The following is a 22,424-nucleotide window of genomic DNA, read 5'->3' as shown; positions in this document are numbered from 1 at the left end:
TTGTGATCAAGTCATTTTCACATCTAGATCATTTGTCCTAAGGTTATATGAATAAACCATAAATAACTTTCTTTACCTATAATTTCTCATTCCAAAAGTTCCAGCTAAAGTAAAGGAATCACTAAAAATCTAGATACATAGAACAAAGTATTGAAACATAACCAAATTTCAGGAGCTTAATCAGGTGTAGAGGATCAATTCTCTTAGCTAACTCTAAGATTGGTGAAAATTGCATAAGAAAAGAAAGAGAATAAATAATATTTAGAGTAAATGGGAACTTTGCTTAAAAATATGATATGTTAGTAATGATCTCCAACTCCTCAAATATTGCGAGGTGTGATTAGATTATGAAAAACGATAAAAATATGAGGAAGAATTTAGAAAGAAGACAAAGCAAAAATTAAGAGAGAAAGCGAAAGATGAAAATGAAGAGTGAAAGTAAGATAGAGGAATGTCATAGTGTGAGTAAAATAAGGTGTTTCTAGACCAAGAAGGTGGGATTGAATTGACTGTTTTTCTAAAATTGTATTATTTTCAAAGGTTAACAAAACTTTGAGGAGAATTATATTGACCACATAATCTAAGCACCGGTTCTGAAACATACATTTTAACTAGTTAAAATATCAAAACAACATATTAAAATCCTAACACATAATTATACAGTAAATGCACTTAAAATAATCAAGAGATTTCATTTATGTGATTATCAATCAAACTAATTTCAAATACACAAAGTTACCAACTTGGTATGCAATTACACAATGATTTATATTAAGGATCAATTAATTTTAATTGCTTGATGCAAACAATAGATTGAAAAACAGGAACAATTGATTAAAATACTGGTAGTGAGTGTACAGAAAAATCACTCACCACCAAATTTCAAATCTGAACAGTTTATCAACCTAGATCAGTAACAATTGATAAAAAAAAATACAACCTTATATCAAATTGTTATGCAACCACGTAAGGATTTCAATAAAAGATTGGTTAAATTGATTTTCTTGATGAATTTAAACCAAGAACAATTCAATGTAGAAAATGTAAATCAAATCACATAGAATTTTTATTCTAGTTCATTGCTTTTGAGCTACATCTAGTTAGTCAAGGTAACCTTGACATGACTTTCCACTATTTCAAATTTACAAAATCCTTACATGATTCAACTTCGAAAATGTACAACCTATACAACAAGGTTGTTGAATTACACAAGAAGCCTACACAACACAACAAGAAACTTTCTTGCAGATGTGAAAGCACACCAAGCACACCACAAATGCACAAGAAGGATCAAACTTCAATGGAGGCTCTCCCTAGCCAAACAAGAACCTTCTTTAATGTACACACCAAGAGCAAACTCAGCTCCAAGACCTTTAAGGATGATCATGAACAACACTAGCACTGAGTTCTTTAGAGAGAGTGAGAGTTTCTGATTTTCCAAGTGATTTTGCGCGAAAAAGTGAATCTCATTCTTTCTCACTGAAAAAAGATAGGCTTTATAGCTTGGCAATTGACATATTGAACAAATTGAAAATACTTCTCAATAGGTTGATTTCACTTACTTTAAGTGAAATTAGTTGATTGATTGTTATTTTGGTCGATCAAATATGTTGTTCATAAAATTATAACCACAAACTATTTAACTTATTGAAAACCATTTTATCATATTGAATAACTTCAACTAGACACAAGACTTCTATTCCTAAGTCAATACGCCTCCAAGTAAAGCTCCATCTTCAAGCTTCAAGATAATGCATGTCAACTAGTTCGATCTTCACTTCAAGCTTGATCAGATCTTCAATCCTTCACCAAATCTCTATTATTGATCAAATCTTGAATCCTTCATCAAATCTATATGTAACAAATCCATTTGTGCTAACACAAAGGACTTTACAAACATTCTCTAAAAACTCAAGAATAACTAGGGATGCTAATGTGATATGGGTTAGTCCGTAGCCCCATAAGAAAAAGTGCAGGGTTGGTTGAGTATTTTATCTTGTTGGGCTGCTTAGGCACGCCTTGCATAACCTGTAGCCTGTGTAGGCCAACGACATGCTAGTATGCTTTTGGCCTACATTAACTTAAATTCTTAAAATCCAACAACACTAGCACAACACGTCATGTATATTTCTTCTAAGCAATTTGCTCATTCACATTTTTTCTTCAGTCCATCCAAAAGTAGCTCGCTCATTCGTGTCCAGTTTATCCAAAAGTAGCTCCCTCATTTGTGTTTCTTCCCTTGTTTCAATCTAGTTCAAAGTCATTTTTATTTTTAATAGGTTTGTACTTAAAAATTATAAATTATAAAATTATGTAAAATTTTAAGAAATGGACTTATAAAATTATTATTTCTACTAATTTAATTAAATAAAATAAAGTTATTAAAATTCTTATGTGGGACTAACCCACAAACCTACGAACCAAACATTATGTGAGACCTAGTTTTCTGTCTTAAAAATGTTGGGCCTAGCCTTGCTAAAGGGCCCACAGTCAACCCCCTTGTTCCTTGAAACCCCTTAACTACCCTTTCACTTTCCATTCTGCCTCCCACTCATATAACAACTCACTTACTCTCTCTTTTTTTCTCCAACAGACCTCTATTAGGGCTTGAGCAAGCTTCCCTCTGAGCTAGTCAAAAGCTTCTTCCAAGTAAGTAACCATTCAACCTCTGTTCTTTTTCGTTTTCAGCTCCTAAATTGACTTAAATTCTTAAAATCCAACAACACTAGCACAACACGTCATGTATATTTCTTCTAAGAAATTTGCTCATTCACATTTCTTCTTCAGTCCATCCAAAAGTAGCTCGCTCATTCGTGTCCAGTTCATCAAAAAGTAGCTCCCTCATTTGTGTTTCTTCCCTTGTTTCAATCTAGTTCAAAGTCATTTTTATTTTTAATAGGTTTGTACTTAAAAATTATAAATTATAAAATTATGTAAAATTTTAAGAAATGGACTTATAAAATTATTATTTCTACTAATTTAATTAAATAAAATAAAGTTATTAAAATTCTCATGTGGGACTAACCCACAAACCTACGAACCAAACATTATGTGAGACCTAGTTTTCTGTCTTAAAAATGTTGGGCCTAGCCTTGCTAAAGGGCCCACAGTCAGCCCCCTTGTTCCTTGAAACCCCTTAACTACCCTTTCACTTTCCATTCTGCCTCCCACTCATATAACAACTCACTTACTCTCTCTTTTTTTCTCCAACAGACCTCTACTAGGGCTTGAGCAAGCTTCCCTCTGAGCTAGTCAAAAGCTTCTTCCAAGTAAGTAACCATTCAACCTCTGTTCTTTTTCGTTTTCAGCTCCTAAATTGACTTAAATTCTTAAAATCCAACAACACTAGCACAACACGTCATGTATATTTCTTCTAAGCAATTTGCTCATTCACATTTCTTCTTCAGTCCATCCAAAAGTAGCTCGCTCATTCGTGTCCAGTTCATCCAAAAGTAGCTCCCTCATTTGTGTTTCTTCCCTTGTTTCAATCTAGTTCAAAGTCATTTTTATTTTTAATAGGTTTGTACTTAAAAATTATAAATTATAAAATTATGTAAAATTTTAAGAAATGGACTTATAAAATTATTATTTCTACTAATTTAATTAAATAAAATAAAGTTATTAAAATTCTTATGTGGGACTAACCCACAAACCTACGAACCAAACATTATGTGAGACCTAGTTTTCTGTCTTAAAAATGTTGGGCCTAGCCTTGCTAAAGGGCCTACAGTCAGCCCCCTTGTTCCTTGAAACCCCTTAACTACCCTTTCACTTTCCATTCTGCCTCCCACTCATATAACAACTCACTTACTCTCTCTTTTTTTCTCCAACAGACCTCTACTAGGGCTTGAGCAAGCTTCCCTCTGAGCTAGTCAAAAGCTTCTTCCAAGTAAGTAACCATTCAACCTCTGTTCTTTTTCGTTTTCAGCTCCTAAGCTTTGGTTCTACCTTAATCCCTTTCTTGGTCTCATTTTCGTCCCCCTTATGTTTCTATTTAAGCTCTTTAAGCTGCCTGGTACTAGTGCTCCTCCCACTACGTGTTCCCTTCTCTTAAGCTCAGTTCACTCAAAGGTAAGGGAAGCTAGGGTTTCACACCTTTTTAAAATATCTGCTTATTTTTATTCCTGTTTTATGTTTATAATGCTTTCTAGTTGTTTTGGTTGTCTGGAAATGTTGAGATGTTGCTTGGTATTGTTTGAATATAGGTTGCATGCGTGAACAGTGGAGAAAACCTGGTGTTTTCGCCCAAGCAAGGGAGTCTCGCTCAAGCGAGAGTATCAGAAACTGTCCCATGTTTCTTCTCCAAATGTCGCTCAGGCGGCGAGCTCCGATTTTGAGTGAGAAGAAATCTCGCTCAAGCGAGGAGGTCTCGCCTAAGCGAGAAATCACAGAAACCTCACTGTTTCACTACTCGAGCTCTCGTCTGGGCGAGAAGGGCTAGCTTGAGCGATAGAACCTCTCTCGCTTGAGCGAGGACTTCCAAATTGAGCGAGACTGGTGCAGGGGCATGCTTTAGTTTTGTTTTCTTCTCTAATTTGGTTGTTTGCCTACATGATAGAGTGATTTACCTTATAAGCATGAAGTATGATGCCATGTATGTTGTATGAGATTAAATAATACTGATATTTTACTAAATTTGATATGAAATGATTTATGAATTGGTTGGTTGGTGGTGCATTGGCATGATATTTGGATGTCATGAGATAGCATGTGGATTATGGTGTGAAAACATGGATGTGACATGAGTTAGAGGTAATTCCACGAATATCTTGGTGAGATTTCATGGTGGTGTTGTAGTGTATATAATTAGATAAGGATTCAAGTAAGGTTGCATCCTGAAACTCTAAAGAATCAGTTAGTCTCACATAGAGCAAACTGATTCAAGTGGTGAGAGTAGCAGGAGGCCCTAGTCTTTGGCAGGATAATGGCCCTAGATGATTGAAGGCTAACCTTGTGCGTGGTAGGGTGAAAACCATTGGTAATGACTCTGCAAAGCAGTAGAGGCCACCACAAGTACAAACATCTAGTGAATCCAATCTCTTTATATGTATCCGGATAATTGAGTCATAAAGTCTTGCATTATTTGATATCACATGTTTGAATGCCTATTGTGTTGCTTGTTTGGAAAACTATTTAATATTGCTTGCTCAATGCCATGTTGAAAATTATTTTTACTCTAGCTTACCATTTTTGTTTGTTTATTTCTCTGTTTGGCTTTTCATTTTTGCAATGATCACCAAATTCTTGGTATGAGTAGATATGGAAATCCCTAGTGATTATGGTGATGATGGAAATGCAGCAGTGTATTATGCATGGTTGTATCTGACTTTATAGAGCATCTTTAGAGGCATTGTTGCCTATGTAATCAACTTGGTCTATGAGCAAGCTTTTTGGACAACTGTCAAACTCTTAAATTTTGTTTTGTTCATGGCATCATGGTGTGTCTTAGTTTTTCTTTCTAAGTATATTTATGGATAATTGTAATAGTTAGTACCTATATACTTCATGTCGTGTGCTCTTTTATATTAAAATTTTGCGATGTTTTATTTATTAGATTTATCTATTAAATCGAATGTCACACATTACACAATATGAATTAGAGAAATTCATTTACAATTATTTATGAGACAAACCAATCCGACTCATTTTTTGCAGATCAAATAGGAAAAAGACTCACATTGTCATCCCTAATAATAAACTATTCAACTCAATTAAAGATAAATTCTTCAATTCCTTATTTGATATTTAAAGAGCGGTACAAAACACAAATAAAGTAGGAACCTATGAAAATAAAGTCATATTATTATGATAATATTGAATTCTAATTAATAAATGCTTTATTTGAAACTTGTGCCTACGATATGATATTTTTTATCAAAAGATTAATTCAAATTGACATCTTTAAAATTTTTGCGCATTACTCATCTTAAACATCAACATCATTCTTATTTACTCTTTATCATAGGACTAACCTTCATAAGCTATAAACTTCATAAAATGATACTTTTAAATTTTTCCATCAACTTTTTTCCTAAGATAAATGACACCAACATTAGAGAGAAAGTAATGAAACTTCTATTGTAGCCACACATTTCACCAAACAACTACAGGGAAAAAGAACTTGCGTGAACTAAAGAGAGAAATAACCTGGATGAAAATTGGTGTGCATGGCGTAGAAGATGGAGAGAGCAAGTTCGAGATTGTTGTAGTTAAGCACAACGAATATGACATAAGAGTAGTCAGAGGTGGAAATGACACCGTCGTTCCGGGAGGAACTATCGGCGATAATCTACAGGGCCTCATCGACGTCTTTGCATTGGCAGTGACTTGGAGGAGGAGTAGTTGGTCGAGTATGTTGGCGGTATCATAAGAGGTTTCATTGTGGCTCTCGTTGATGGAAGCTTTGTAATAAAGGAATCGCGAAAGGTTAGAAAGAGATGGAGTGGTAAAAAATAGATAGGGAAAAGAAGAGTTGGTGTTGGCAGCATGGTTGACGCAAGTTTTAGGGAGTTTGAGGAAAGAAGAAGAAGGATGATGGAGTAGGCGAGAGAAGCATGAAGTGCAGAGATTTAGAGTCATAAGAAGCTAATGAAACGTGTGAAGTCGGGGTAGTCTGAAACAAACGTCATTTGAAGTCGGAGAATTGAAAAACTGACGTCATTTGACGTCGGGGAGGATAGAACCCAACGTCCTTTGACGTCTAACTTGTGCATACCGACGTCAAATTGAAAAAAGACGTCTTTTCATTAGGGGGCTGACGTTAATCTTATCATTTTAATTACAAAAATGCCACCAATCATTTTTTACTTTGGAGTTTTCATGGACTGACGTCAAATAAGTGACGCTATCGGCCCATTTTGTGTTAGTGCTTTAGCTTTGTAACAACATTTTTTCTTCCTTTGTGTATATATTGTATTATATAAAAAAATAATAATAACTTTATGAAAAATCATAATTATACGAGTTTTAAATTTATATATATAACGTAAAAATTTCAAAACACATCATGCATATCTCATTGACCAAATACATTAGTTTAAATTTATAAGCAATTTGCTCATTTGTGTCAACTTTCAAAACACAATATAATTGGATGAATTTGGAGTTAAAAGATCCACCAAATCTTGAATATCATAGCAAGTGGAAAAATGACCGATAGTACGTGATTAAAAAATACATTCTCAAATCAAGAATAACACTTTGGTTGCAAAGACACAACCATCACTCCTTCCATCCAACACATGCTTAATAATACTAAAATCCAAACATGAAATATACTTCATTCATTACAAAATTGAGCTAATAATCCAACATGATAAATTATATCAAATGTAACCCTTTTTATAAAAAAAAAATAGTTATACCTCTTTTATATCACCAAGCTCACTCATAATTTTTGTAGAGCTAAAAATAATATTATTTGTTGGAATACTTTTGAAAGATTTTTGAATCTCAGTCGTGATTTGAGATGGAGATACAATGATAGAAATATATATGTGAAGAAAAAATAAAGAAAAATACTTTAATTTTCTTATACGATCCTATCTAGAAATAATACGATCGTTTCTGAATTTAAATTTTCTAGATATACAACAAAAATAAATTATAGAAGAATGTTTAATTAGACAGAGATGGAGAATGCCACAATATAACATATTGATAAGTCAAGGGAAGATTTGCCACAAAGATATTAATCTTTGATAAAAACCGATAATAGAGACGCCACAATTAACAAGATTGATAAGTCAAGGAAGATTTACCACAAAGATGTCAATCTTTAATAAGAACCTAAAGCCTAAACCAAAAACAAAGAGAATTATCTCTTTAATGAAATAAAATTCAATATATGACTAAAAATGTCTACATCAGTTTTTGGTACCTTTATATACATACATACATATATATATATATATATATATATATATATATATATATATATATATATATATATATATTAAAAATTCTTATGATGATAAAACTTTTAATGTTCAACAAATTGAAAAACTTTAACAAGTTCACAAAATTAAGCAAAAGCTTGGATGATAAATTAATAATTCAACATTTTTATATTCGTATTTTGACATACACGATGTATTATTCAGAATTTTGCATATTAAAAAATACATAATACTTTTCTTTTCCAGTCATATAAGAATTTGGAATGTTGATGCAGAAGTCTAGAAGAAAAGTAATTGATATACATAAGTGTAATTTTTTTTCTTTTTATTTTATGCGGGCCGCGGATCAGCCCACATGGGTTGCGGACTTTTGCAGGCCAACGGGCTCAATGTCTCACCTCATGTTTTTTTAGTAGGCCTGCGGGCTGGCTCGCTGGGTGAATCCCGTATTGCCACCCCAAATATATAGGCACATAAGTTTAAGAAAACTTGGGAACCTTATAAGAAGGTCCAAGCTCAAATACATAGAAACATAACTACTTTATAAAAGAAAGTCCAAAGCCTAAAAACATAGAAACATAACTAATTTATAAAAGAAAACCCAAAATCCAAAAACATAAACTAATTTTCCTAAAAACTATCCTTCAAATGTGTTTTATGTCATGATCTTCATATCCTTTGAATTTTCAATTGCTTGTAGCATTAAGAGTCTTGAATAGATTTGATCTTCTAATCTCTTGCTCCTTACCCCTGTCATATAGGTTCTTTGGATTGTAAAGGTTCATCTTCAGGTTCTTCTTGAATGTAATATAGGGATAGTCTTCTATCATTACCTCATTCTTGAAGAGAATTTGTCCTCAAATTCGTAGCACTTAAAATTTAGGAAATAGTCCTCTATCATACCTTCATTCTTAAAGAGAATGTGTCCTCAAATTCATCTTTTGATTCCTTCTTTATCATTTTTCCTTGTTTAGAGAGAATTCGACTCAAATTCTAGAAGGTCATATACACAAACACAACATAAGTCAAAGACACAAATCTAAAATATATATATATATATATATATATATATATATATATATATATATATATATATATATATATATATACTAAAATGAGATTTGGATCCTAGAAGAGGTTAATATCTTATTATCTAATATGTTGTAGGTCTTCCTCTAGGGTCAAATACCCATCTGCACAAAGCATCAAACAATTTTAAATTAAAGATGCAATACTCAAAGAAAAACAAAAGAATATTGCGCAAACAAACAAACAAACAAACTATAGGTATGACTTTGATCACCCATAGGTTTGTTTGGAATGGGTAAACAAGCTAATTCGTGAGCATATATTTCTAAGTTTGTGCCCTCCTTTTTTTATCATCATTTCTTCTTCCCATTGTTGATCTCGTTGTTACTTAATGAACAAGTCTTCCCTAAGTATCCTTTCTTCTTTTCATTGTTGATGTCATTGCTATTTGATGAATAATTCTTTCCTGGAAAATAAAGCAATACGAGGAAAGTTAATACTTTTTTTAATTGACAATTCATAATGCTCTCTTATTTCTTTCTCTTTTTCTCTCTTTTCTTCCTCATATATTTTTCTAGACTCTTCTTTCTTTTCTTTTTCTCACTCTTCTTTCTCTTTTCTCTCTCCTTCTTATTCCTCTTCTCTCTCTCTTTTCTTTCTCGTCTTTTTCTCTCTTTTCTTTCTCTTCTTTTTCTCTCTTTGCCTTTCCTTCATTTTTTATAAGTGTTTCCTTCTCATGTGCTCTTTTTAGCTTCCGCTCTTGTCTTCTTTTTAATACATCTAATTTTTGCATTATCCTTTCTTCCTCCTCTTTCAAGTATAAAATGTAGTTCTTGAGGTCTTCATTAGTCATGAGACTTGTATCCCCATTACGACATTGATGAGTTTTATGTCCATAGCCTCCACATTTGGAACATCTTAGTGCACTTGTCTTTGATAATGATTTTCTATCAGGATTGTACTTCCTTTTAATACTAGCCATCTTGTCATTCAACTTTATAATTATGGATTCCAAGAAATTGACATTCTCTACCAAGGCCTCACAAACACTAGGTGTATCTCTACGTGTCATTCTCTTGGTACTTTTAAGTCCTCTGCGGAAACATGTTGCATTACTCAATATTGCTAGTTCCTGCATGAAAATGTTAGTATAATAAAATATATTTAGGACCACATTACTCTTCTAAGTGTTTCACTCAAATTCTCACTTGTGTATCACACTTATAGGCTTTTTCTTGAATGTACTCTCTCGCATTTTATCACTCAAATTCTCTTTAGCACATGGCAAAAAACTCCGATAGTTTAAGCAAAGAGTGAACAAACAATATAAAAAACATTGCAAGATCTAAATCTTAACTCAAGAGATCAAAGAAAATACAAAACTCTAGATAAAACCTCAAGGAATTTTAAAGACACAATACAATAAATTAAAAAAATAATATGACTACCAAAAAGAGTTAAAGGAGACAATGCAGAGACTCTAAAACAACACTTATTACAATTCAATAGATTAATAAACCATAAATAAAATTGCAGCAAAATAAAGACATAGGATCAACATATAGTATAGTTGTAATAGGAAACACTATAAGATTTTGAAAAGTTTTCCTGTAACACTTGATTTGGGAGTTAAGGTTCTTGCAAAAATAAAGAACCAAGATATATTCAAGTGTAAGAGATATATAGAAGGATTACAAAGGAGAGTTTTAGATTGGTTTGAATCAACTAGTTCTATCCAGTATCAATCAACTTCGTATATAACTCTGATTTGAATAATACATAAGTGTATTGAGTTTAAGAAGAGTGTGAATCTTCTTGCTAAAGAGTTCTTAGCCTTGATCTAAGTTCAAGTGGTGGTTCTCTCTTGTTTTTCTTTGGTAGTGCTCCTTAGCTTATCCAAGGTGGAGCTAGAGGTCCTCTTGTCATTTGGTGGTGTTCATTAGCTTTATCCAAGTGGGAGCTAGAGGTTGATCACAGTTTATCCCAAGCTACATGAACTAGTCGAATTGGTAAGAACCAATCTTGTACTTGGTTCATTTCCTTTTTCTCTCATATTCCTTTCTCGTAATCTTTGCAGAACGACATAGTCTCTCTCCTTCCCTAAGCCAACTATCCATTTAGCAAAACCAAGATCTTCATCTAAGAATCAAGTTTCCAAGCCAAAGGACACTTAGAAACTTCAACCATAGCTTTCAGCATTCTTCAATTTGATCACCCAAACTTCACCCATAATTAAAGCTACCTATATACCATTAAGAACCACTAGACCAGATGCGGCCATAATCCACAAATTGTTTCAGAAACCATTTTAATAAGAACCAACGTATCAATAGAAGTTACGGATTCCACACAGTCAGCTCACTCATGCACCTCACTAATACTAACCCTCTTTCTCGAACTCCCGCTTCTGCTCTATTGGTGTATTACATGAATGTTCAATCATGCTACCTGGATGCAAACTGCCATCAAGAAATTTTTTTAATAGAGTTGATTAGATAGCAATAGCATTACAAATTTACTCTTATATTACAGGGTCCAAAATAAAAACAAACAGAAAGAGCACCAAAATAACCCTCAACTACATGGCTTCCATGGTGTATTATGTACTCAGGAATCCAGTTTACCTGATTGTCAATGACGCTCTTTTAAGACCTGGTTAGGGGGTCAGGGATAGGCTTAAGTTCTAGCAATGAAGCCTCAGTCACTTCAACCCCAGGATCAAATAATCTCCAGTCTCCATAATAGTTGAATGATGGTTCATGGGAAAATATCATGTTTGCAGGGACCTAACAAGCCATAAGACCAAAGCACTAACAACATAAAAACAGAGGCCACAGGAGATCTTATATCACAGGGCCAAAGGCCCGAAAATAAAAGATGTCTGTTATACCACCCTGCAGCATAAGAAAAAAAACTAATGAAAGTTCAACTCATGGTCAATGTCTATACTTTCGTGCAACTTCATAAGGTAATTAATTACTTTCGTCGATGTGTTAACTTCATTTGTGTTGTGTCAATTTTACTTCTAAAGTAGATTGTATAATAAAATGCCAACGAGCAACTATCAATTCACATTTTTCTCTGCAATGTAAACAATCACAACAGTGGATTGTGTTTCTAGCTGCACTTAGCGTAATTAATACCAAACTCATGAAAATACATACACGCGCCTGAGTTCAGCTCTAGTATTAACAACATTCACCAAAGGTTAACCACCAGTAAAGAAGCAACTAAATTTTAACCGAAAAGTTTTAAATCCTATAACTAAACAAACTTCGGTTGTCTTTGCATTGCACTAACCTTGCAGCTCTTGTTTGTGATGAGGAAATTGAAGTCTGGCTATACACCCGCATGCCATCCACCTCTTTGAATTTGAGGTATGCTGACCAATAAGTGTCATCTTCAAAGGTATAGTATTAAAGTGTCATTGGAGGGACCTCGTCTTAATCCCACAAAGAAAAACCTCGTTCTCTTATTACTCTTCTGGTCTCAGGTTGGCGAAGAAAATTTTTTTCCCTATCAAATTTACTGGGTATGTCCTTTACTTTATTTTTAAAACTATCATTTTCAAGTCCATTAGGTTCTACATCTGTCACCTGGTCCTCCGTTGACTGTTTCCCAGAAACCCATGCCTGAAGTATTTCTTCTGTTTTTGGTTCAGGAAGGAAGCCTTTCTCTTGCATCTCTGCATAATATCTGAATGCATCTTCTAGCTTTCCATTCAGAAACAGCCCATGAATCAGTACTATATATGAACTACGATCATGTCCGATTCCATCTTCCTTCATTGCATCCCATATCTTAAATACATCATCAAGCTGGCGCCAACGGCAAAACTTTCTTATCAACATTATATAAGTCTCATTGGTTGGGTAGCATCCCAGCTCTCTCATTTTGTCCAAGAGCTCAAATACTTCTTCCTTGGTCCTTAACATACGGAAGAAAGCATGGAAAGTTTGAATTGTTGGGCATAAGCTCCTCTTCAACATCTCATCAAAAAATTGTTTAGCTTCATCAACTTTGCGAGCTTTACAAAGAGGCCTGATCAAGGAGTTGTAAGTAACAACATCTGGAATAATGTTGTTGTCCTCCATTTTTCCAATGAGATTCACAGCTTCTTTCACAAGCCTACCCTTTGCTAGAGCATGAATTACAGCATTATAAACCTTCCTATCGGGAGTGATCTTCCTTTTCTTCATATCGTCAAACATCCTAAGCACCTTGTAGAGTGTAGAAGACTTTGAATAGCAGGATATGATACTTCCATAAGAGACAACATCGTGTTTGATTCCTCTCTTGCTCATCTCCTTCCATATTCTTTCTGCATGACTAGTGCTAACAATCAAATTACACCATCCATTCAGAATTATGTTAAAGCTTTTAATGTCAAGTGGGAATACATTTTTGTTGCAGAACAGTAAGTTCTCAGCATCCTGCACATTCTTATACCGGCAAAGGGCAGAAAGAAGGCTCTGAAATTCCTCTAGCCCAATTTGAAAGTTAAACCGTTTATAAGCATAGAAAGTATTGATAGCCCTTGCAACATCATGTATAGCACAGTATCTCCTGATCATGATCAACAGTGTCTGTGGAGTGACAAGAGATGGACCAGTTCTACCTCCTCTCATTTCCTCAATTAAGGTCCAAGCAGTATCAAACTTCCTCATTTTGCCAAGAATGGAGATCATAGAATGATACTCCCGAACCGAATGAGTATACCCAGGCTGCTTGCCAGCCCATAAGAAAAATGTGAAAGCCGCTTCCCAATCACTGCGAGTTTTTGAAAGGACCTCCCCAACCAGCTCTTGTGATAGCGCCACACTGCAATGCTCAAGCTTTTGCTTAATGTCAGATGGTCCAGAACCCATCTCATGCATTATATCCAAAATGGTTTTAACATCTGGGGCAAGATCATCATCTCTTAAATGTAACTTAGTACAATCGGTACCATTCTTGTTTTTATTCTTGCCATGACCATCATCATAATCATCTTCCTCATCCCCATCCCCATCATCTTCATCACTCAAGGCCTCGTGTGCAGGGGCATCAGTTGACTCCCCAAGGCTTCTGGTTGAAGATGAAGTAGAAAAGGGCCTGACTGATAAACCAAAATTTGGCGGAGCTAAAAGTGTTTCATACTTCAAAGGGTTAAACAAATTGAAAGCATCACTCACAAGGGACTGTTCTACTACATGACAACGATTAACAACGAGTGAGTTATGGTTGATGCGTAATAGCACATCAGAGAGAAGAGATATTCTAGATCCGACTCTGTTCATGACTGACAAATAAGGGATGTATACTTCAATGTATCGAAATTAGACAGAGTGTCAGAATATTATGGCCCAAATTTGTTCGGTTAACGTTGAGCGAAAGATGTTTGTGAAAATGACTAAAAGAAACTACAAGCAAAAGTGAATTGTTACAAATCTAAAGCATTGTACCGTGGTGTCCACCGGAATCGCGGGTTCTATTCTACAGAATGTTTTAGAGAATGAAATTTCCAACAATAAACGCTAAGCACAGCAAACTCGATTCTACTCATCAATGTTGGGCCAGAGACCTAGTCCGTTGAAAACAAATTGGGTTAGTCTCTTATTGCACCTCTTGTTTTACTCTTCACAATCTTAATGGTTTTACTTTTTAAAATACCTATACCTCCACCAGTAAGACTCTACCCTGCCTAAAGTAATCTTATCTAATTCAAGAGTTTATTTTAGGCTTAAATACAATTTTGGTTCTCATTTTCGTAGCGTTTGTTGTGGATGATCCTCATTTTGACACAATGTTTAAAATGGTCCTCATTTTCACCGAATGTTTAAAATGGTCCTCATTTTCGCAATTCGTGTTTTATTTGGTCTTTTTTTGTAACGCCGGAGCATCGTACAGGTGGCACAGTTTGTATTAGGGTGTGTTACGTGTACTGTACAGGTATGGTAATTAGATATTTGAGGATAAATAAGTAAGCTAGGGTTTTGGTAAGGAATGTTTGGACAGTTGGTGAATTGTGGCAATCTTGTTCCTCCATTCCCAATTGGTATTACTGCAATCTTCTTCTTCTTGCAATCCCATTATATATGTATGTTACGGTCTCAATCTTCTTCCTTTTCCGGTCAACGGTGAGGTCTTATGGGAAAGAACTCCCTACCCTGACGTCCATCCACCACATAAGAGGATCTTATCCAAGAAAAAAAGAAGGTTGGAAGAGTGGGAGTTGAGAAAGGATAACACACAAATAGGCAAGGAATGAAATGGAGAGTCAAGCAACACCACTACCAACACCAAAAGAACCATCTCAGTAGTTTATGATGAAATTACAAATTAGGAGGGACCATGATAACAACTACAAACGTCTTAGTTATTTTTTTGGAATTTCTTATGTAAAATTCATTATTGATGTAATGCATTTTGACTTTTCTTAAACTTCGTTCAATTTCACTTTTGTCAAACATTGATGTACTGCATTTTGATGAGGATGAATTAATGTTATGAATTTAACTTCTTCCAGACTTAGATCAATTTAATTTTTTCCAAGCTTAGATCAATATCACTTACTTCAATGCTCAGATTAAGATGTCATTTTGAACATGTTGGGACTAATATCAACATAATCAAAATAATTCATTTCTTCATTTAATAATAGTACAAAACAGATTGGACTTTAAAAGATTACACACAATAACAGTACGAATAATACAATAACAACAAAAGTGAATCCTATTACTAATTGCAGCCTCTTCTCAATAACCTTGAATGACTTCTCCAAATCATTAATCTGTCTCATTTGTGTCATGAATATGACATCCTTTTCATCAACACCACCATTTGAACAAGTTGCAGCCCACATTATTGGAACCACCAATCTGTAAATCAATTAACCAAAAATTAAAATCAATTTATTATTAAAACAAAAATAAAAACAGATTGTACCCAAAATTTTCTAACAATATTCTTTGGAGTTCTTGCCATCCTCAAAGATGTCATCTCTCTACAGCTACAAATCGGAGTTAATCCATTTCTCGTTGAACCACCAACAGTGCACGAAGTTATACAACACGATTGCCTCCAACGATTACAACCAGAGATAAAGGAAGAAGATTGGGACCGTAACATACCTATATAATAGGATTGCAGGAAGAAGAAGATTGCAGCAACACCAATTGAGAATGGAGGAACAAGATTGCCAAAACTCATCAACTGCCCAAACATTCCTTACCAAAATCCTAGCTTACTTATTTATCCTCAAATATCTAATTACCACACTTGTATAGTACATGTAACACACCCTAATACAAACCGTGCCACATGTACAATTTTCCGTTAATGATTTAAACGACGTTACAAAAAAGAACCAAATAAAATACGAATTGTGAAAATGAGGATCATTCTAAACATTCGGTAAAAATGAGGACCATTTTAAACATTCTTTCAAAATGAGGACCATTCACAACAAACACTACGAAAATAAGGATAAAAAGATATTTAAGGCTTTATTTTATATTGAAACATGTACGTAACAATCGAAATAATTTTTTCACGTAAAATAAACAAGCCCAAAATCAAATTATTAGTTAAGTGGATAGTTAAGTATAGTTTAATATTTGAATTTGAATACATTCATACCATAGGTATTGATTTAATTAAATCACCTCTACTTGCATCTCTTATTGTAAATATAGATTGTTTTAGACCTTCTTCATTCTTACTTTCATTTTTACTGCATTTTCATGAATGTTAGAAGACAATGAATAAATTTAAATTAAGACGAAGGAGTTATCCGACATTATTGGAATCAATTGAACGTGGGTTTTAAACTATAATGGGGTAGGTTAAGAAAAATCTGATTCGATTTTAACTTATAAAATAATATAGCTTAAGTAAAAAAATAAGTTATTTTAGTTTTTTAATGGATTTTTGCAAACTAAAGACAAATCATGTAGTAATCATATTAGGTCAAAAAAATACTAAAAAATTAAAATCTAAATCCTATACTGTATAGCTTCTATTGATTTCTCCACAAATATCTATAACAAAAATTAAACTACCAATGGAGATATTTTGTACTTAAATTAATTTATTTACTTAACTTATTAAAGAAAGTCTTTAATAGATATTGGCATTCCTTTCTTAGTCTCTTGAGTGCATTCTATAATTAAAAAAAAGCTCCATGAATTAATATGAAATCTAAAGTAGGTTGTAAATCTTCAACTTGACAGGAAGAAGGGAAAATGTTATGTGGGTTGATTTATATGATGATAGGGTTTAGGTGGCGCGTAGGAAAGGTTCTGGATGTTGGGAGTGGTGATGTTGGACTAGGGACAGTATGTAAGCAAAAAAAATTACTAACACAGTACACCTGTAACAACAATCCTTCTGTTTCTGCCACGCTCTCACATAGTTGTATACACAGGCTCTCTGCTTCTGCCATGCACAACAACACTTCTCAAACACCAAAAATGCATAATGGATGAACAATGGAATAGAGAAAACAAGAGACAATATTTTCTCATTAACATCAAAGTATGTATACAAGTTATTTATATTGTCTAACACACCCTCCTAATCAAAGAATCTATACACATCTACCCCATAAGCTCTCTAAGTTTCTCAAATCTCAGATAATTCAATGACTTAGTAAAGCCATCAGCCACTTGATCCTCATTGTTGCAATGATCAATTAAATCCTTCCTCTACTCATTTGATCCTAAAAAAATTGAATTTGATCTTTATGTGTTTATGCTTGCCATGGAAAATAGGATTCTTAGACAAACATATAGCAAATTTGTTATGTACAAACAACTGTATAGGCTTCACGTATTCCAACTTCAATTCATTTACCAAACTCTCTAAACATAGGCATTGACAAGTAGCGTCTGCAGCAGCAATGTGTTTTTCTTCACATGAATAAAGTGCCACCACATTTTGTTTCTTTGAACACCAAGAAACTGGTGCACCCAAAAATTTGAATAAATAGCCATAGGTGTTCTTCCTTTCTACCTTATCACCACACCAGTCAGAATCTGACCAAGCTTCCAACACGTTTCCAGCTTCAATCTGTTCTGCAAACCTTTTCGGAAAAAACCAAGACCAGTTGTGCCTTTTATATACTTTAGTATATGTTTCGTTATTGCTATGTGTAATAATCTTGGATTAATTGTTCATGAACCTACTAATTAACTCAACACCGTAACAAGTATTTGGCTTGCTATTGCATAAGTATTTCAATGATCTAATGATTTGTCTATACAACATGACATCAACTTCTTCTTCTTCTTCAATTTATTCAGTCAACTTCAAATTCACCATGACGGGTATAGGTATTAAGTTACATGTTAAACTTTTTTAAATTCTCATTCGCATACTTTAGCTCATGCATCAGAATTCCATGTGATGTATAAATAAATTCGAGACCTAGAAAGTAGTTGAGGATACCTAAATCTGTCATCTTAAATGTGGCTTTCATATCTGATTTGAACTTATCAATTTGTTTTCTTTGTCTCCTGTTACAAGCAAATCATATACATCGAGACAAATCAACAACACACTTTCACCCTTTGATTATTTTATGTACAGGCCATACTCAATCGAACTCTTCACAAAACCTTATTTATGTAGGAATGCATCAATCACCTTGTTCCAAGCTTTCGGAGTTTGTTTGAGACCGTATAAGGCCTTATTAAGCCTGCATAATTGATGTTCACTTCCAACCTCACATATAATTCTTCTTCCAATGGTCCATTAAGGAAAGTAGATTTAACAGCAAGTTGTCATATAGTCCAACTTCTCCAACTAGCAACAGCCACAACAAGTCTCAGTTTCAAGCCTTGCGACAGGAGCAAATACATTCGTGTAGTCAACACATTGTTTTTCCAAAAAAGCCTTTAGCTACCAACCTGGATTTGTGCTTGGCCATTGTTCCATCATATTTAAGCTTTAGTTTAAACACCTATTTAATGTCAATAGGATGCTTATCTTTCAGAAGATCTACCAGCTTCCATGTTTTGTTTCTTTCAATGGCTTCAACCTCTTCAATCATAGCATTTTTCCACTCTTTGACATCAATTTCTTATTCCCAACTCACATGTTCAGAATCAATGAAAAAGTTAAAGTACATCAGCTCTCCATCATTATTGATTCCATTATCAGTTAGTCAGGTAGAGGGGAATCTGACCCTTTGAGATCTTTTGGCCGTAAGCAACTCAACCACATCAACATTACTAGAATTTCTTTCTTTCTCTTCTATAAAACATGTTATTTTCTGTGAGCTTGGCTTACTCCCCCAATTCCATTTTGCAGCTTCATCCACCACTATGTCTCTACTTATGATCACTTGATTCAATGAATAATTTGTATGCGCCAATTGGATGATATGTTACTAGAATCAAGGTATCACTCTTATCATCTAGTTTCTTTCTCTTTTCATCTGGTATGTGTTTGTGACATACAAAACCAAATATCCGAAAGTGGTGCACCAAAGGTTTGTGTCCAGACCATGCCTCATCAGGAGTAACATTCTTCATCTTCTTTATTGGACTCTTGTTTAGCATAAAGGAAGTTGGGGTTACAACTTCTCCCCAAAAATAGTTTGGTAGTCCTTTGCCTTTCATCATGCACCTCATCAAATCAAGTAAAGTTTTGTTTCTCCTTTTCGCCAGGCCATTGTGTTGGGGTGTGTAAGGGGTTGTGACTTCATGCTCAAGCTCTTCTGGTTCGCAGAATTCATTCATCTAATTGGACTTAAACTGTCCTCCACCACTGGTTTTGAAAATCTTCAAACCCCAACTAGATTGTGTCTCAACTTTAGCAAGCCATTTAACAAACACAAAAAAATACTTTTTTTTCTTCTCTTTTATCTAATATAGCCACACTTTCCTAGTGTATTCATCAACAAAGGTTGGTAAGTATTTATTACCTCCTAGAAAAGGTGTTTCAAACAGGCCATAAATATCTGAATGGACTACATCAAGAGGGTCCTTTGCTTTTTTTTGGTGTAGTGGCTTTAAATTTCTTCCTCGATTGTTTCCTAATCAAACAACATTCACACGTCTTCTATGGTTGATGTATCAATGACATCCATTTTACCATTCTTTCACTACTTAACAAGTTTAGGCTATTAAAATTTAAGTGCCCAAATCAGAAATGCCAAAGTTAACTCTCTTCTTCAACATTCACAGAAGACAAGCATTGAATTGTAGTGGCGTCAAGATTAATTTTGAATGTTTTATTTCTTGATATGGGCGCTTTCAATAATAACCTTTGCTTTGAGTCATAGACTTCAATGTGATTTTGCTTCATAATCAGGGAATAACCTTTTTCAAGTAATTGCCTTAGACTCAGCAAATTGTGTTGCATTGAGGGAACATACGACACATCATGAATGTATGTTATCTTACCGTTCTTTCGTGTGATCAAAACCTTGCCAATTCCTTCTACTGTGATGGTGTTGTTATCTACAAATCTAGCACTGTTTTTTGTTGAATCAAGATAAATTAGCCAATCTCTATTTCCTGTCATATGGTTCGAACAGTCAGTTTCAAGTTACCATGAAGACATATCGTTATCACTGTTTGTAGTAACCATTAGTAATACTTGATCCAAATCAGAATTGTCCTCATCTTGGGCCAGATGCGCTTCGTCACTATTCTTGTCTTTCTTATTTTTAGCACCATTGTTATGCCAACACTCCAATACATAGTGACTAAACTTGTCAAATTTGTAACATTGAACCTTTCTTTGGTCAAGATTTCTCCTGCCACTTCCCCTAGATTATCTTTCACCTCTTTATGTCTGATTATTTTTTCTATTCAGAGTTATTGTCATTAGAATTTTCAAAACAATCAGTGTGCTTGCCTCCAATTCTTTCGCCTCTTGATCTTTCATGTGAATACCTTCCACCACGTCCTCTATTTCGCTATTGATTGGCTCTGGCTTGAAGGGCTTGATCAATGGTTCTTTCAACAATTCCTTGCTCATGTGCTTCCAAGGAATTTTGCAGTTCCTCTACTGTCATGTCTTCAAGATTTTTAGACTCTTCAATAGCAACCACAATGTGATCAAAATGAGGATTCAATGTCTGCAATACTTTCTCTACAATCTTTAAATCTTTTATCTTCTCATCACATGCCTACATAGCATTAGTCACCACTTGTAACTTGTTAAAATACTCTATCAAAGATTATTACTCTGTCATTGAAAAAGTTCATATTGTCTTCTCAATGACTGAAGCTTCACCTTTTTAACTTTTCCAAAATTACCGTACCCATTGCTTAATATATCCCATATCTCCTTTGATGTGGCAGCTTTTGAAATTTTCTGAAATATGTTAGGTGATACACATTGAGGCAGCAAAACCCTTGCTTTATAGTCCAGTCTCTTGTTCTCTCTGAACGTTGCTTTTTATTCATCACTTGCATTCTTGGTGGGTTCTTTAAACCTATTCTTGAGAATCTCATCCACATCTTGATATCCAACAATCGCATCCATCTTGACGCACCAATCATCATAGTCTTTCCCATCAAAGATAGGGAGACTTTCTGGTATAACTGTAACAACCATAAGAACACTTCTCTGAATGTTCCACCGTACTACCCTTTATTAAAGTATAATGCAAATTCTAGAAGAATCTAAAAAAATATAAGATAGAGTTATTGAAATGTAAAGAATCTTCTAGAGTATTGGAGAAAAGCATAGGATAGAAAGAAAAATCAAGAACATTTAACTATGTAGAAAAATCTAGAAGTATTTGCATTAGTTCTAGCTAGGAGTTTCTAGAATAATTTATGGGTCTATAAATACCCATGTATCCTACCATTTTGTAACATCAAGAACAACTAACACAACATCCAATACAACTACTCTCAACAACAAATACACTTCTCCAACTACTACTTTCACACTCTACTATCTACACATTTTCTCTATCCCTTCAACTATCACTTTCACAACCTTGAATTACTATCAGTGGTACCAGAGCTACGTTCGGTCATCTACTGGATGTAGATAAACTTTTCAACTACTTCAAAAAAAAATTAGAACTCCATTCTATACTACTTCCAAAATATTTTCTCAACCTATGGCCACTACCAATCAAACATCATCAATTCCAGTACCTATTTTCACAGGAGAAAATTATGATTTTTGGAGTGTCAAAATGAAGACATTCTTTCGCTCCCAAGACTTATGGGACATTATAGAAGAGGGATTCACTATTCCAGAAGACACTTCCACTCTTACTGCAGCTTAGAAGAAGGAGTTGAAGGAAAACAAACAGAAGGATTCAAGGGCTTTATTTGCTCTTCAACAAGCAGTTGATGACACTATCTTTCCGAGAATAATAGGTGCCACAAACGCAAAGCAAGCTTGGAACACAATACAAGAAGAGTTTCAAGGAAGTGATGAGGTACGCAATGTTAAACTTCATTCCCTAAGACGAGAGTTTGAATTAATAAGAATGAAAGAATCTGAGACCATTAAAGACTACTATTCTAGAATAAAGGA

At 34.2% G+C, this 22,424-nt stretch overlaps 1 protein-coding gene across 3 annotated transcripts; it reads right to left on the bottom strand.

Moving 5' to 3' along the window:
- Positions 1 to 8,113: 8,113 nt before the first annotated feature.
- On the bottom strand, positions 8,114 to 14,451 carry LOC114173337 (pentatricopeptide repeat-containing protein At5g15010, mitochondrial-like). Of its 3 annotated transcripts, none has more exons than XM_085670921.1 (3): positions 12,228 to 14,451; positions 11,552 to 11,821; positions 8,114 to 8,891 (listed from the first exon to the last, which is right to left on the bottom strand). In XM_085670921.1, the coding sequence occupies exon 1, from the start codon at positions 14,204 to 14,206 to the stop codon at positions 12,371 to 12,373; it is 1,836 nt and encodes a 611-aa protein (XP_085527047.1). In that variant the 5' UTR covers positions 14,207 to 14,451; the 3' UTR covers positions 8,114 to 8,891; positions 11,552 to 11,821; positions 12,228 to 12,370. The 3 variants fall into 3 exon arrangements, with proteins under 3 accessions (XP_085527047.1, XP_085527046.1, XP_027913583.2); XM_085670920.1 differs by lacking the exon at positions 8,114 to 8,891 and adding an exon at positions 10,549 to 11,386; XM_028057782.2 differs by lacking the exon at positions 8,114 to 8,891 and adding an exon at positions 10,549 to 11,386 and having other exon boundaries at positions 11,552 to 11,713.
- Between the last annotated feature and the right edge of the window lie 7,973 nt (positions 14,452 to 22,424).

Source organism: Vigna unguiculata, chromosome 1, assembly GCF_037176805.1.
Source record: "Vigna unguiculata cultivar grain cowpea cultivar isolate G323 ecotype 2 chromosome 1, ASM3717680v1, whole genome shotgun sequence".
Taxonomy (NCBI): Eukaryota; Viridiplantae; Streptophyta; class Magnoliopsida; order Fabales; family Fabaceae; genus Vigna; species Vigna unguiculata.
The sequence above is the reverse complement of the archived record's forward strand: the minus strand, read 5'-3'. Positions and strand labels throughout refer to the sequence as shown.